The 15532-nt window shown below is 47.5% G+C and overlaps 1 protein-coding gene across 1 annotated transcript in view; it reads left to right on the top strand.

The window, feature by feature from the left end:
* Positions 1–15300, top strand: part of CFAP57 (cilia and flagella associated protein 57) — a 378308-nt gene extending 363008 nt beyond the window's left edge. Inside the window, exon 23 of the mRNA XM_086952180.1 lies at positions 14897–15300. Coding sequence (XP_086808306.1) covers positions 14897–15081 — 185 coding nt within the window. The 3' untranslated portion in view covers positions 15082–15300. The remainder of the gene's footprint in view (positions 1–14896) is intronic.
* The last annotated feature ends 232 nt before the right edge of the window (positions 15301–15532 follow it).

Here is a 15532-nt window from a genome sequence, read left to right on the forward strand (position 1 = left end):
TCCTTCCAACGCAGTGGCGGCCGTGGAAACCGCCGTGGTGGCGGTCGGGGACAACGGCGGGGTCAGACCACACCTTCCCCCGCAGCATCTACCCCAAAATCCTCCTAGTCCGTGCTTTCGGCCCCATGTGACGCCAGTGGGTGGCAGGGTTCGCCATCACCACGCTCACTGGCGCACGATCACTTCGGACAGGTGGGTGCTGCAAATTGTCCGAAGGGGCTACTCCCTCCCCTTCGAGGCCTCTCCTCCAGCCATGCCACCGCAGAACCACCGTGTGTCGGGGGACCACTTGACACTTCTGCAGGAGGAAGTTACGGCCCTCTTGGCCAAGGGGGCCATCGAGCGCGTTCCTGGGCCAGAAGTAGGGCGTGGTTGCTATTCCCACTACTTTCTGGTGCCCAAGAAGGACAAGGGGGGCCTACGTCCTATCTTGGATCTAAGGAACGTCAACGGCTTCCTTCGGAAGGAGAAGTTCAAGATGTTGACGTTAGCTCAGGTCTTGGCTGCTCTAGACCCGCAAGACTGGATGGTAGCGTTGGACTTGCAGGACGCCTATTTTCACATCCCCGTCCTGCCGGCCCACCGGCGTTACCTGCGGTTCACGGTAGGCCTGGAGCACTTTCAGTTTATCGTGCTCCCCTTCGGCCTTACCAGCGCCCCACGGGTGTTCACAAAGGTGATGGCGGTGGTCGCAGCCCATCTGCGCAGGTTGGGGGTTTCAGTCTTCCCCTACCTAGACGATTGGTTGTTGAAGGCGGGCTCGCCCCAAACAGTCGTCCACCACCTTCAGATGACGGCAGACCTCTTGCACGACCTGGGGTTCTCCATCAACGTGCCGAAATCACACCTGTGTCCCTCTCAGAAGCTCCTTTTCATCGGAGCGGTTCTGGACTCGGCGCAGTTTCGGGTTTATCCTCCGGAACGGCGGGTTCGGGATATTCAGGCTTTGATTCCCATCTTTCAGCCGCTATCCCGAGTCTCGGTCAGGTTGACGCTGCGGCTGCTGGGACTGATGGCTTCCTGCATCCTACTGGTGCATCACGCCAGGTGGCGGATGCGGGCTCTGCAGTGGGACCTGAAGTTTCAGTGGGCCCAGCATCAGGGCAACTTGTCCGACCACGTCTTGATCTCGGAGGGCACTGCGAGACAACTGCAGTGGTGGCTTACGGACCGCGATTGGGTCAGGGGCAAGTCCCTCTCCCTTCCCCAGCCGGAGCACGTTGTCGTGACGGACGCGTCCCTCCAGGGCTGGGGTGGCCACTTGGGAGAGGCGGAGATCAGAGGCATCTGGTCTCCGGCGGAGTCCCGGCTCCATATCAATCTGTTGGAGCTGCGGGCGATTCGTCTGGCACTGAAGGCATTCCTCCCCTTTGTCAACGGGAGTGTAGTGCAGGTGTTCACCGACAACACCACCGCCATGTGGTACTGCAACAAACAGGGCGGAGTGGGGTCGTGGACCCTTTGCCAGGAGGCTCTGCGCCTCTGGCAATGGCTGGAACGTCAGGGCGTGACTCTGACGGTTCAACACCTGGCAGGTTCTCTGAACGCCAGGGCGGACGAACTCAGCCGTCGGTGCTCGATGGATCACGAATGGCGTCTGAACTCGGACGTGGCGCGAGGCATCTTTCTGCAATGGGGAGAGCCTTGGTTAGATCTATTCGCCACAGAAGAGAACGCGCAATGTCATCAGTTCTGCGCGTTGGAGTTTCCAAGACGGCACTCGCACGGCAACGCCTTTCGGCGCGAGTGGAGTTGCGGTCTGTTATACGCCTTTCCGCCTATACCACTTCTGCCCAGAGTGCTGAAGAAGATCAGGCGCGACCGGGCCCAAGTTATCCTTGTGGCTCCGGACTGGGCTCGAAGGTACTGGTATCCCGAGCTACTCAGCATGTCAGTCGGTCCCCCGATCCGCCTGCCCCTTCAGGAGGACCTTCTGTCGCAGCAGCAGGGGACGGTCCTCCACCCGAACCTGTCCAGTCTCCACCTCCATGCTTGGAGATTGAGCGGCGGCAGTTGAGGCCATTTGACTTGCCTCCTGAAGTCTGTGATGTTATTCTGGCAGCCAGGCGTCCCTCCACTAAGTCGGTATACGCCTGTCGGTGGAACAGATTTGTGGCATGGTGCACAGCAAAGGCTGTGGACCCTCTTTCTGCCCCTCTTTCGGAGGTTCTTCTGTTTCTTCTTTCTCTTGCCCAGCAGGGCTCTGCTCTGGGCACTATCAAGGGCTACCTTTCTGCCCTTTCAGCCTTCTTGAGGCTTCCTGATCAGCCTTCTTTGTTCAAATCCCCGATTGTAACTCGATTCTTGAAAGGCATCACTCACATGTTTCCACCTGTTCCGTTTGTGATTCCTCAGTGGGATTTGAACCTGGTTCTGACTTTCCTGATGTGTGCTCCCTTTGAGCCCCTTCATTCTTGTCCTCTCCGTCTCCTGACTTTAAAGACGGCTTCCCTGGTTGCCATCACCTCTGCCAGGAGGGTGAGTGAGCTCCAGGCTCTTTCTGTCCAACCTCCTTTCCTGTCCATTCATCCTGATAAGGTGGTTCTGAGGACTAGACCTTCTTTCCTGCCCAAGGTTGTTTCGGCCTTTCACATCGGGCAGTCCATCACCCTCCCTTCCTTCTTCCCGCCTCCGCATCCTTCAAAGGATGAAGAGCGGCTCCACCGTCTGGACCCAAAACGTGCGCTTTCATTCTACATGGATCGCACACGCCAGTTCCGGGTGGATGACCAACTGTTTGTTGGCTACGTGGGTGCGAAGAAGGGACGGGCGGTTTGTAAACGAACCATCTCTCGATGGGTCGTCCTCTGCATCAAAGCGTGCTACTCTTTGGCTCGGAAGGAGCCTCCTGTTGGGCTGAGGGCCCATTCCACTCGGGCCACGGCGGCTACTACTGCCCTGGGCCGGGGAGTCCCCTTGCAGGACATTTGCCAAGCGCCTACGTGGGCCTCGCTGCACACATTTGCGAGGCACTACTGCCTGGACAGTCAAGTCCGGAGGGATGGCTTCTTTGGCCGTTCTGTCCTCCAGGACTTTCTGGTGTAGTATTGTATTGGTTCGCAGACCCACCACCGGGGTTGGTATTGCTGGGGTATGTATTCTAAGGTAAGGAATCTAACACTAACGTGTTTCTTTCAGATGAACAAGTTACTTACCTTCGGTAACGATATATCTGTAAGAAACATTAGTTAGTGTTAGATTCCTTACCGAACCCACCCATCCTCCCCGTTCTGCGAACTGATACCTAGGGTTAAGGTCATCCCTTTCAGGACCCTAGTTTTTACATGGCACCAGTGTTGGTTCTCTCATGGCTCTGCGTCTCCTGGCACGGAAATGCTGTGTGCAAAGAACTGACGTCAGCGCGCGGAGGCGGCGTCTATGTACTCCAGCGACGTCATCACGGCGCACGACGCCGACGACGGACGCGGAGCCGCAGGGGACGCCTGCAGACGACGCCTACCGACGCGCAGGGGTACTGCTACGCAAAAGTTTCCGGATCCAGACTGACGCCTGGGGATATTCTAAGGTAAGGAATCTAACACTAACTAATGTTTCTTACAGATATATCGTTACCGAAGGTAAGTAACTTGTTCGTCTAACTGAATCACTTCAAAGGGGCAAGAGGGAGGAGCGAAGTGACCAGCAGGAGTAGGGATTCCCTTGCCAGGATTATGCATCAGGCATACCATACAATTTTTCACCACTCTCTCTGCACATTTACTAATCCCATCATTCTTCCAGACTGGAGCCAACATCTTACATATCCCTTTAGAACTTATATGCGCTTCTCCATGTGCCATTGTCACCACTGCAAGCACATACGCATCAGGCAACATCCAACGCTGTTGTTCCGACAAGTCAATCCAACATCCACTCGAATCCAATTTACCCGTACTTTCTTTCCATGCACGCTTTTCCTCCTCAGTCGCTTCTTTCTGAAACTCTTTCACGCTTTCCAATGTGTCCTCACACATTCCAGACTCAGAAATCCATCTTGCAGACTTTGCAACATACATTCTACTCATCATATTTCTAGCTGTCTGTTTAGCGGTCTCATCAGCAAAAGCATTCCCACGACCAACATCATCCGTGATTGCTTTATGCGCACTGCATTTCACAATCGCAACTTCAGTCGGCAAGGTTAGAGATTCCAACAAGTCGTTAACTAGCTGACCATGTTGAATCTTAGTCCCATGGGACGTAATGAAACCTCTTTCTTTCCACAAACGGCCAAAATTATGGGCCACGCCGAACGCGTACTGACTATCTGTGAACACATTCACTCTCTTTCCCTTAGCTAAAACACTCGCTCTCGTTAGAGCGATTAATTCTGCAGCTTGGGCAGAATTCTGACTCACTCTTGCAGTCTCCACAATCGTACTCAAAGTCGTTACTGCATAAGCAGCAGTCACATCACCATTCTCCAATTTAAAGCATGACCCATCAACATACAACGTGCCATCTGGATCTGACAATGGGGTGTCTTTTAAATCAATTCGTCCTTTTGTTTCCTCCTCGGTTCTGAAACAACAGTCATGGGGCTCGGAATCACTCGACTCTTGATTAGCCGGCAACAGTGTTGCTGGATTCAATACATTGCATCTTTTGATCTGAATATGACTCGCTAGCAGTGTCAGCTCGTAGCCAGATAATCTAGCACTGGTAAGGTGTTGCGTCTTGGTTCTGTTCATGAGTGTATCCACAGCATGAGGAACCATGACCACTAGCATGTTATTCATCACCAAACCAGCAGATTGTCGAATGGAAGCCGCAGCTGCCGCTGTAGCTCTCAAACAACTAGGCAACGCTCTAGCTACCGGATCTAATGTTGATGAAAAATACGCACAAGGGCGTTGTTTATCACCGAATCTCTGTGTCAAAACACTCAACGCGCAACCTTCTCTCTCGTGAACATAGAGCGTAAATGGCTTGCTGTAATCGGGTGTACCCAATACAGGAGCTGAACATAGTGCATTTCGTAACTCAGAAAAACTCTCCTGACATTCAGCAGACCATGGCACCGGACTCGGAACATTTTTCCCAGTCAAAGCTACCAATGGTTTTGCTAAAAGAGAAAAATTTGGGATCCACTGCCTACAGTAAGAGGTAATACCCAAAAAGGCACGTACTTCTCTCTGTGTGCGAGGAACACTCATCTGCGTAATTGCTTTTATTCTCTCTGGGGTCAACTTCCTTCCCTCCTTTGACAAGAGATGACCTAGGTAGGTCACTTCTTGGCAGCAGTATTGCATTTTCGAAGGTGACACCTTGTGATTCAAATTAGACAAATGATGCAATAACGAAATCGTAGCTGCTTTGCAAGTTTCTTTGTCATCGGCAGCCACTAGAAGGTCATCTACATACTGCACTAGAGCCGAACCTGGAGGAAGTACAAAGGAATCTAACTGACTTTTTAATGCTTGGCTGTAAATGGATGGGCTCTCACAATAGCCTTGTGGAGCGCGTTTAAACCTGAAGCTTCGACCTCCTAGGCAGAAGCCGAAAATATCTCTGCTTTCCTCGGCTATCGGAATGCTGAAAAAGGCATTTTTCAAGTCGATGACTGAGAACCATGTAGCTGTTGTAGGAATCAGTGTTAACAATGCAGTAATATCTGGAACCACAGGAAACTGCGGAACCACAATTTTATTAACCTCTCTGAGATCGATAACAAATCTATATACTGGAGGCTTTGAAGGATCAGTACGTTTTAAAATTGGCAATACAGGACTATTACAGACATTTCCTCTAGTTTCTTCAACCACCCCTTTCTTAATCAAATCTTGTACAATTAATAAAAGTGCACGTTCGCCTTCACTAGAGATTCTGTATTGAGGAATTCGTGGAAGTTTGACATTTGCTTTCAAAGTGACTACATATGGTGGTATTTCTAAAAGGCCTACATCGTTAGGACCAGTCGCCCAAAGAGTATCAGGGAGTGAACGCAGCTCTGGCGGGAGTGCATTCATTGACAAGTACATCGGAGAGGTGATTCTTTTACCCAACGTAAGCTGTACTCCTTCCGGAGAACAGTACAATGTCGCATGTAGGCGTTTTAACAAGTCTAAACCAAGCAGATTTTCATTACAACCTGTCGTCAAAATCAGGGGTGCTTTCAATTGACACGGTCCAACAGAAATAGACAAAGGACCAGATACGGGATTGTAAACAGGGGCGCCTGAAAAACCTACAGAAACATTTGTTAAGCCGGACAAAGGTGCGCCAGGGAGTTTCGCATGAATGATCGAACTTTTTGCGGCACCAGTATCCAACAGAAACGGTTCGACTACACCTGATGTTGCTACTGCGACATAAGGCCCACTCTGATCCACTGGAACTGATACTACTCCCTCTCTCTGTCCATGGCTGTCCTAGTACTCATTTTGTTGAAATCCCTCATCATTTTCACAATAGTCTTCGACATGATACTGTTGCGACCTATTCTGTTGAGCAGACTGTCCATTTCGCTGATCAAAGTGATTGGAAGGGCGATCGTTCGTCTGTGGAGGCATAGCACCTCGCCCTCGACCTCTAGAATTTTGCATAAAACCACCACGACCTCTCTGAGCTGCTGCTGCGTTATTTTGCGCTAAGACTGGACACTCATTCTTATAATGACCCTCTTTCTTACAATACGCACATTGATTCCACTGGTATTGCGGTCTCTGAGAACCATAATCTGTCCTTTGATACGACCCTTGCTGTGTATTATTCTGATTCATGCGAGGAGGATATGCCTGTTGCAAAAGAACTTTAGTCTTTAAATCTTTCGTTTTCTTATCTGATTTCTCTTTCTCCTCTTTATCCCTGTTTTCATAATACTGTGCAGTTGCAAGTATTTGCGCAGTTGTAGAGACAGCCCACGCACTCTTGGAATCTTTTAATTTATTACAGAGCTCTGGTAGCAAATTGTGTACAAATTTATCGACAAATAATCTCTGACCTCCTTCTGTGCTCATATCCTGACCACTGTGATCTACAAAAGTTTCTTCGAACCTCGTGAAAAAGTCGGAGACACTTTCGTCTTTCTTTTGCCTGCATGCGGACAACTTGTCCCAGTTAACACGCAATGCTGGCATCAGAGTCTTCATTAAATCAATTATCCTATTTGGAAGATTAGCAATTAGGGGTTCGGGTTTGGAACCACCTATTTGCTGACCATCTGCTGCAATTATAGCTGCCCAATCACCACCTAGAGCAACTGGGTGATTCTCTTTACGAATTTTAGCCCAAATTGGTTGCGGAACTACATTCCCAAATAACATGTCAATGTCCGCTAGATTCATTACACAAGCCTCAACTGTTTGTGCTAACTCCTTATAATATCCGGCAGGATTTTTACGCGGATCTGGCAAGGCCTGTTTCACTGCTAACACTTCGGCTCGCTTCCATGGAATGTGTATCCACACTCTTTGGAATTGCGCCGGAGCGGCTGCAATACCATTAACAGCATCTGCTTGTACAGCGTCCCGCCAAATTGGTGGAACCTCTCTCATTGGATATTGGCGATTCTGCTTCGTACTACTTTTCTCTAAGTCCCTCGGTGAACGAAGTGATGGATCATTCCTATAACTTAAAATCAGTTCCATCGCTTCTTTTATATTTTGACCTACTATCATACCTGCAGCAAACTCTTTCTGAACCTTAATTAAGTCTTCTAAATTCGATTCAGAGTCATCTTCATCTAGTTCCTCACGTAAAAGAGAGCACATCTCGTCGAATACATATCGTTGTGTTGGTTCGTTCCACTGCATGAATGTATCTAGCACATCTCTCGTACTATATCTCCTACTCTTCGAAATCCATCGGAGAGCCGTGGAATCTAATATTCCCCGTTCCTCAGTACTTGGGAGCTGACTACGTCTCTGCACAGACTCAGAAGTAGGAGTCTTAATTAAAGATTTATAGAAAGGAGACAGAATGTTAGAGACAGAATCAGTGATTCTTCGACGAACAGAAAGCGGAGTCATAATACTAGCAGATGTAGAAAACACAGTAGCAGTTGGAACAGTTAGTACAGGGACAGTGGGAGTATCAAGTAAGGTAGCTTGTGAAGTAGTAGGTGTAAGCAATACAGGTATAGGCAAAGAAGTCGGCAACCCAGGAAGAGGAGGTGCCGTAGGAACATTTACATTAACCACAGGAGGTACAGGAACTTGATTCTGAGGGACAGGAGCAGGAATACCAGGTTGTCCAGCAACCGGCAATTGAACATTCGGTACAGGTGGAGCCGTAGCACCTTGTGCATACGGTGGGGGTGACCGTAACAAGTAAGACAACAGAGGATCGTTTTCGGGGTCCTCTACTATCTTAGTTGTACTCGATGGCAAGGCAGGGTAGCACTTGTCTATCGCTAAATTACGCTCTCTAGTAGCTATCTCTATTGCTTTCTCAGACTCGTTATCTTGCAGCTGCTTAGCCGCTTGTTCTAAAGTTAACTCTTGCTCTTTCTGTTCTTTCTTCAACCTTTTAATCTCTCTTTGTTTAGATTCTTTTCGCCAGTAACGGAAAGAATCAAACATTGCCGGCCGGGCTTTCTTCTTAAACAATTTCACTTCTAAATTGTCAAGGATTTCAGGTTCAAAACTACCATGCAGTGGCCAGCTAAGGACACCATCTTTTTCAGTGTATCGGACCCACACCTCATTATAAGATATAGGACCCACACCAAACTTACAATAATGATCATTTAGGGGAGTTCCGATCGGAGGAACCAGACATGAGTCCTCCAACCGGGAATCACTGTTGCAACCAAAGCACGACAACATACAATTTTTCCGACTTACCATTTTATAATCCGGAACACAGAACAAACAAACACAAACAGGAATGTGCACTCGAACCAAGAACTTAGGCCTACCAAAAGCGAACAAATGTATCGATACCCAAAACTAAACCAATAGATTATCGTAACCAGAACAACCAGTGATAATCTTACGAAACCAAACCAAACCAAGAACTAAAAGGATTTTAACAACCCTTACGAAGTAACCAACTAGCAATCACTAAATACTTAACTGAGGCACTGGAGACGTCACCAAGGAGAAACCCGTCACGTTTCGCCGTACTAAGGACTGCACCTCGGGTCCAAGACAGGGCGACGGTCAAGGCAACGGACCACTGCAGCCGTCCTGAACGGGAACCCTCGTGGAAGAGAACGTCGGGCCACTTTTGCGATATGCCGGGATCGATGAAGTGGGGCGCCTCCCTCAGGAATCTTCACACAAAGCTTCTTGAACTCTTCAGGCTTTTGGACCGGTACCGAATGACGTCGCCCCACGTTGGGCGCCAATTGGAGTTCTGGACTTTTTGGTTCCGTCCAGAGGTGTCAGGGATAACACCTGAAGACCCCGGAGTTCCACCTGTCTCGGTGCACAAATAAACAGAAACACGGGCTTCTCGATGGTGGCGTCAAAGACCAAAGGTTTATTACTGCAGGGACACAGAAGTCACAGAAACTACACACGGGCAGAATCTAGGAGCCTGTTCGATTTGTACAAAAAGGGTTGCTCCTTATATACTAAAATTTGAGCTTGAGGCAAATTCTTTACATGAAATACATTCCCAAACCTTTGTGTCCTAAACAATAAATATTTGGCGTTGCACAGGAATCGTTGGCAATATCTGATGTCAAAACATTACGAACGAGGGGTTCCCACTTTTCCATCATAATCTCATGTCAACTTTTCGTTCAAGACCCGGACCGCCTCATCGTAAATTTCGTTACCTCCCCCTAATAAAGGCCCAGAAGGAAAGGAGCAGAGCCAGGTGCAGAAGATAGAAAAGCAGGATAAGGGATGTTTGTGGGTTGTAAATGGGCAAGGCTACCGGCTTCGGCCGCCTAATCATGATCAGGCCAACGAACACAAGAACCAGTATAGCAGGACTGGCCTCGGGCAGAGGAGGCAGCCTTTGTCGAGTCATGCAGCTACAGCGTGCTCTGTTCTAAGGTGCACGTGTCACTGGAAAGGTGAATCGCTGGCTAAGCCTACGTGTCCTTAATCGAAATGAAGTAATCAGAGGTTATTGCGTATGTGAGGGCTAGAAACACAAAATGGCTGCCATGATCCAAGATGGATGCCATGGGTAGATCGGAAATGTGTTTGTAACAGGAGTACTCTTGCTCGTAGCATAGCGAAAACACCAGGACATGCTAAATGGATCATTTGCGGTTCGCTGATACCAAAATTATGTATTTCCGACAATATTGAAAACACGGGTTCAAATCGTCACGGAACCTCAATAGTGCTAGATAATGTCAAGAATAGCAATTAAACCCTAGACCAACAAACCAAAACATGAAACCATGACAATTAATATATAAAAATATATTTTCTTTAATTATATTTTACTTCTTTTTTTCTTCAGAATATTTTAAAATCAAAAAACACATACAAATATAGCTATTACATAATAAATTACTCATTTAATAAAACATACATTCTGGATTCTTGTGCAAATTTAAACCACAGGTTATTGCATAGCATGTTATGACCTGAGAAATATATGTGTCTCCAGTTGAACTAAACAGAATACTCAACACAGAAAAGTCTGTTTGAACTCTATCAAAAATAGGATCCAACATATATGATGCTTTTGGAAAACACTGGTTACAGTTGTTAGCTGCCAACGCGTTTCGGCAAAGCCTTCCTCAGGGTTTTCATACCAGTGGTTACTAGAATGAAAAAAAGCTTTATTTTATTTGAGAAACATTTGTGGTCTAAAGCTTAAGTGCAGATTTCATCAATAACAAACGTGTAACATTGTACCTCATAAATCCTCCCTAATGTACATGGTCTAAGAACTCCATAATCTGACCCCCGCTGTATGAAACAACAATATGTATTGTGCAAAACATGTGAACACATAACACTCTTTTTCTGATTTCACCCAACAAATGGTGTAATATAAACACAAAACACTCAAATAATTTTGTTCTCCTTTTCTTACTATTAACGCTCACTAGCTGCCTTAAAACCTATTGAATAAATCTTGATGACCACTTTGGAACTGTCTCCATCACTTCCTAGTCATAGTCATAGTCATAGGCTCTTATATAGCGCACAAATCACCAAAAAGGTCTCAAGGCGCTGGCAACAGAGAAAGAGAGGACAACCTTGTGTTGAGGGGAGTGGAGAGAATTACTTAGGGAAAAGCCAGGTTTTTAGGCCCCTGCGAAAGGCTCGGTGATTGGGTAGGGACAGCAGATGAGGAGGCAGCTTGTTCCAAAGTTGGGGGGCTATATAAGAAAAGGCCCTGCATCCATTTACCGAGGTCCTGGCCCTCGGCTGTACCAGTAGGGGTTTCGAGCTGGATCTTAGGGCTCTGGAGGGTTTATACCTGACCAATTTCTCCGCTAGGTAAGAGGGCCCTACATCGTGGAGCAGTTTGTGGGTGAGACTGAGGATCTTAAATTGACTTCTTTGACGAACAGGCAGCCAGTGCAGCTCTTTGAGGCTGGGCAAGGAGGGAGACCTGGGAGGCAAACCTAGTACTAAACGTGCGGCGGCGTTCTGGAGAGTTTGGAGCTTTGTCAACAGACACTCGTTGATGGTGGTGAACATAGCGTTTCCATAATCCAAACGGCTAATGATTAGTCCCCGAACCAGAGGTTTCCTGGACTCAAGGGGTAGCCATTTAAAAATACTCAGCAATTTCCGCAGAATTCCATAACAGGTGCTTGAGACTTGGGTGACATGAGCCTTCATGGAGAGAGCACATTCGATCATTATTCCCAAGTCACGCACCACTTCTTTGGGTTCTGGGCACTGTCCTAGTTCTTGAGGCCACCAGTCATGTGACCATATAGTCTTTGCTTTACCAAATAGCATAATTTCTGTTTTGCTATAGTTGAGTTGAAGTTATTTTCCGTTCATCCATTCACTGATCTTAATCATGCACTTCTTAAATCTTGTGCGGGTTTCAAGACCATCTGCGCTACAGGTGATGAGCACCTGCGTATCATACCGCATAGGACACTGTGGAGAAGCCATGAGATTTTATGATGTTGGCCAAAGGGGTGCGATACAGGTTGAATAACAAGGGACTAAGGATGGATCCCTGTGGAACCCCAACAGAGAGAGGGGTCTTACTGGATTGCAAAGAATTAACCTTTATATATGTATGCCGGTCCGCAAGGTAGCTCTCAAACCAGGCAAGGGCTTTGCCTCTGACACCAACCTCCCACAGCCGTTGGTAGAGAATGCTGTGGGAGATGGTGTCAAAGGCCGCCGAGAGATGTAATAGGATCAGGATTGCGGACTCGCCTCTATCTAGGGTAAGACGGATATAATCCACAACCTCTATTCCTACTGTTTCCGTGCTGTGGGCAGCGCGTAACCCTGACTGCGAGGGATCTAGAAGCGCATGGGCTTCAATGAAAGTGGAGACGCGCTTGTTGACTAGGTGTTCCAGTACCTTTCCAAAGTAGGGCAGTAGCGATATTGGCCTATAGTTGGACCCAATAGAGGGGTCACTAGTGGGCTTTTTGAGAATGGGTTTTACCTGAGCCACCTTCCTGCTGCTAGGTATGGATGCAAGCTCAAATGTGGTGTTGAAGATGTTGGAGAGAGAGCAAGCCAGAAGTGGGAAAATCTTGTTACACTTACGAGGGACCAGTGAGTCGGTGGGGGAACCCGATTCCACTTTCCCAAGGGCTTCTAACACTTCAGCCGTCGTGGTGGGCACGAACTCCGTGAGAGATGAACTCTCAATATATTCTGAAATAGGAGAGTTACGGGCAGATTCCTCTCCAACTTGGGTGACATCAGGTCTGAAGGCTGCAAACGTGGAGTAAATCGACTTGATTTTATTGTCGAAATGGGCTGCCAGTGCGTTGACCCACTCCTGAGTGGAAGTAAATACTGCGGAGAAGTGAACTCATTCAATATTTTATACAATTTTTTGTTGCTGGAATGCGACGCTTTATTGATCCTTTGAGTGAGTTAGCGAGATTTTGCTACCTTTATGTTTTTTAAATAATTGGAGTGGATCAGTTTGTAGTTTTTGCGATTTTCCGGTGTTCTGGTTTTCCTCGACAATCTTTCTGCTGATCTACAGGCAGTTTTCTCTATTGTCAACTCCTCGGTAAACCACGGAGCGGCAATGGTTTTTACTTTGACTTTAGTTTCAGGGATAACCTTATCCAGTGTGTTCTTAATAGATGCTTCCAACTATTTGGCCATTAGGTCTATGTTATTGGAAGCATATTTAGGAGTTTTAAAATGGGTCAGAAAGGCCTCTGGTGTCAATTTGCGCCAAGGCCGAATTAACCTGGTCTCTGTGCGATTCGTGGTCCCAGACTCATTAAGTCTGAGAAAACTAAATTTCGCAAGGAAATGATCAGTCCAGGTCATGCGCTGAGGTGGTTCACAGGTAAGACTGGACATGTTGGTGAAAATTGAGTCAAGAGTGTGCCCTGCCTGATGGGTGGGGCCTGAGACCCTTTGCGTTAATGCCAAGGTTTCCATAGTGGTAATTAAATGACAGGAGTCAATATCATGTGTGAGTTCCAAATGATAGTTGAAATCTCCAATCAAGATAAAATTGTCTGTGGTTAACACGTGGGAGGCGATAGTGTCAAGAAGAACATTGACAAATTTAGTTTTTTCCACAGTGCCTCTCTTGCTCTCAGCCCCCTGTGGAAATGTCTCCATCACTTCCTACGTGCATTTCTTGCTCTCTGCCCCCCCTCGGAACTGTCTCCATCACTTCCATCACATTACTCTCTTTTTTACATATGTAGTTTTACGTAGCATAGACGTTGCCCGAAAGCATTGGAGCACTTTACATAGAGATATAGAGATGATAAGATAATGACAACAATGAGAAATATATATTAACCCCTTCCCTGAACCACGAATTCTGCAGTGGCGCGGCGGGCTAGGGGGTGAGCGCGGTGCTTCCATGCTCATGAGGGAACCACGCCATCATGAGTCACGGGCGGCGTGTCCTCATGATGGCGTGGTTCCGTCATGACCACGCCTGCTCATTCATTCGCCCGCACAGGCGGGGAATTAATACAGCGTGGGAGGAGCGGCAGCCGCATGACGGAACCACGCCGTCATGAGCAAACGCCGCCTGTTGCTCATGATGGCATGGTTCCGTCATGAGCACACAAGGGGTTAAAGCAGAAAAAGTAAATATTGGCGTGGACAAGGAGGAAGATAAGTCGAATAACAGTACACCTGACAACGCATTTGTCAGACAGAATATAACAAGGAGAATCTCTGAATATTCCCAGGTAAGGGATAGAACAGTAATTCATAATCAGAGATTTTGGCCATGCCATGGTCTTGTGACAGTGATAATAACAGAGGAATGGAGACAAGTCAGGGTGGAATAGGGAAACAGTGTGTGGAGGGAAGAGAGTGAAGAATCAGCTGGAGGACAAACGAGAGAGGGGGCAGAGAGAGGTCAAGAAAGAACTCTAGAGTAGGGTGTTGACACAACGAGGAAGAGGTCCAAGAAAAGGCAGACTTCATTGGAAAATGGGTGATAATGTCAGTTCTGTCTTCAGTGTAAACAGCGAGTTTGAGGTTCATAAACCCGAAGCAGAAATGTCTAAATTCTAATGGCACCACTGAAAAAGAATTGTGCTCCTTTTTGAGTGCCTGAGCATCTAAAAGCAGTGCATGTGGTCTATGTGTGATCTGAGACCTCCAGACACTTCCAGCTTTGATGCCGGTGCAAGGAGCAAGGTGTGCACCGGATGGATGAATCAAGCTCTATTATATATATTTTACTCTCCTGTCACTTCCAGTATGCCCCCTCTCACTCTTATTTGCACTTACACATATTTCTTTGTCAACTCCTATATCCACTGTCTCATTCTTAAGACCCTGTCCCGATCATTTCATTGATGCAGCCTCATTTCTGTCCGTTCTCTCTCTCAAAGCTCTCCCCACAGACGGGCTCCAGACCACCAAGGTGATGCGCCTGAACATGGAGGAGGAGACGCAGCGGATCATTGAAATGCAGAAACTGGAAATCAAGCGCCTTCGAGATCAAATTCTAATTCACGAGCAGATGCCAGGGGTCCGGCCACCCTCTGGGGGCAAACTTCCTGCACTGGTGGCCTGATCACTTGGATACCCAGGCAGAGCAACTGAAGAGGGAGACACATGGAGGGCAAACACTGACCAGGATTTACAGGACAGCCACTGCACAGATCCTCCTGACCAAAACATCCGGGTCAACCGACCTAGCTTCTTAGAAGCAGACCTGCTCAAATTTCCATCAGAGCAGGATGTTAAAAAAAACCTGTAAAATAAATAAAAGCACAGCACATCTTATTTTTAATATGTTTGGAGGTTGCAGTCTGTCTCGCCCCATACAGTACCTTCTCTCTGAAAAGAACAAGGAAAAGGCGCAGGGAAACATCTTTGGAAAGTTGTATAAACCAATGCTGTTTGTCTTGTGATTATCAGTTCATGCTTTACAAGACTACCCTAAGAAAGAGCTACAATCTAGAGTGTGTCTAGAGGGGAAGCAATACTGTGTCTATGATGCATCTAGACTAGAGGGGAGGCTA

The sequence above is a fragment of the Lissotriton vulgaris genome, chromosome 1_1 (assembly GCF_964263255.1).
Source record: "Lissotriton vulgaris chromosome 1_1, aLisVul1.2, whole genome shotgun sequence".
Classification (NCBI taxonomy): domain Eukaryota; kingdom Metazoa; phylum Chordata; class Amphibia; order Caudata; family Salamandridae; genus Lissotriton; species Lissotriton vulgaris.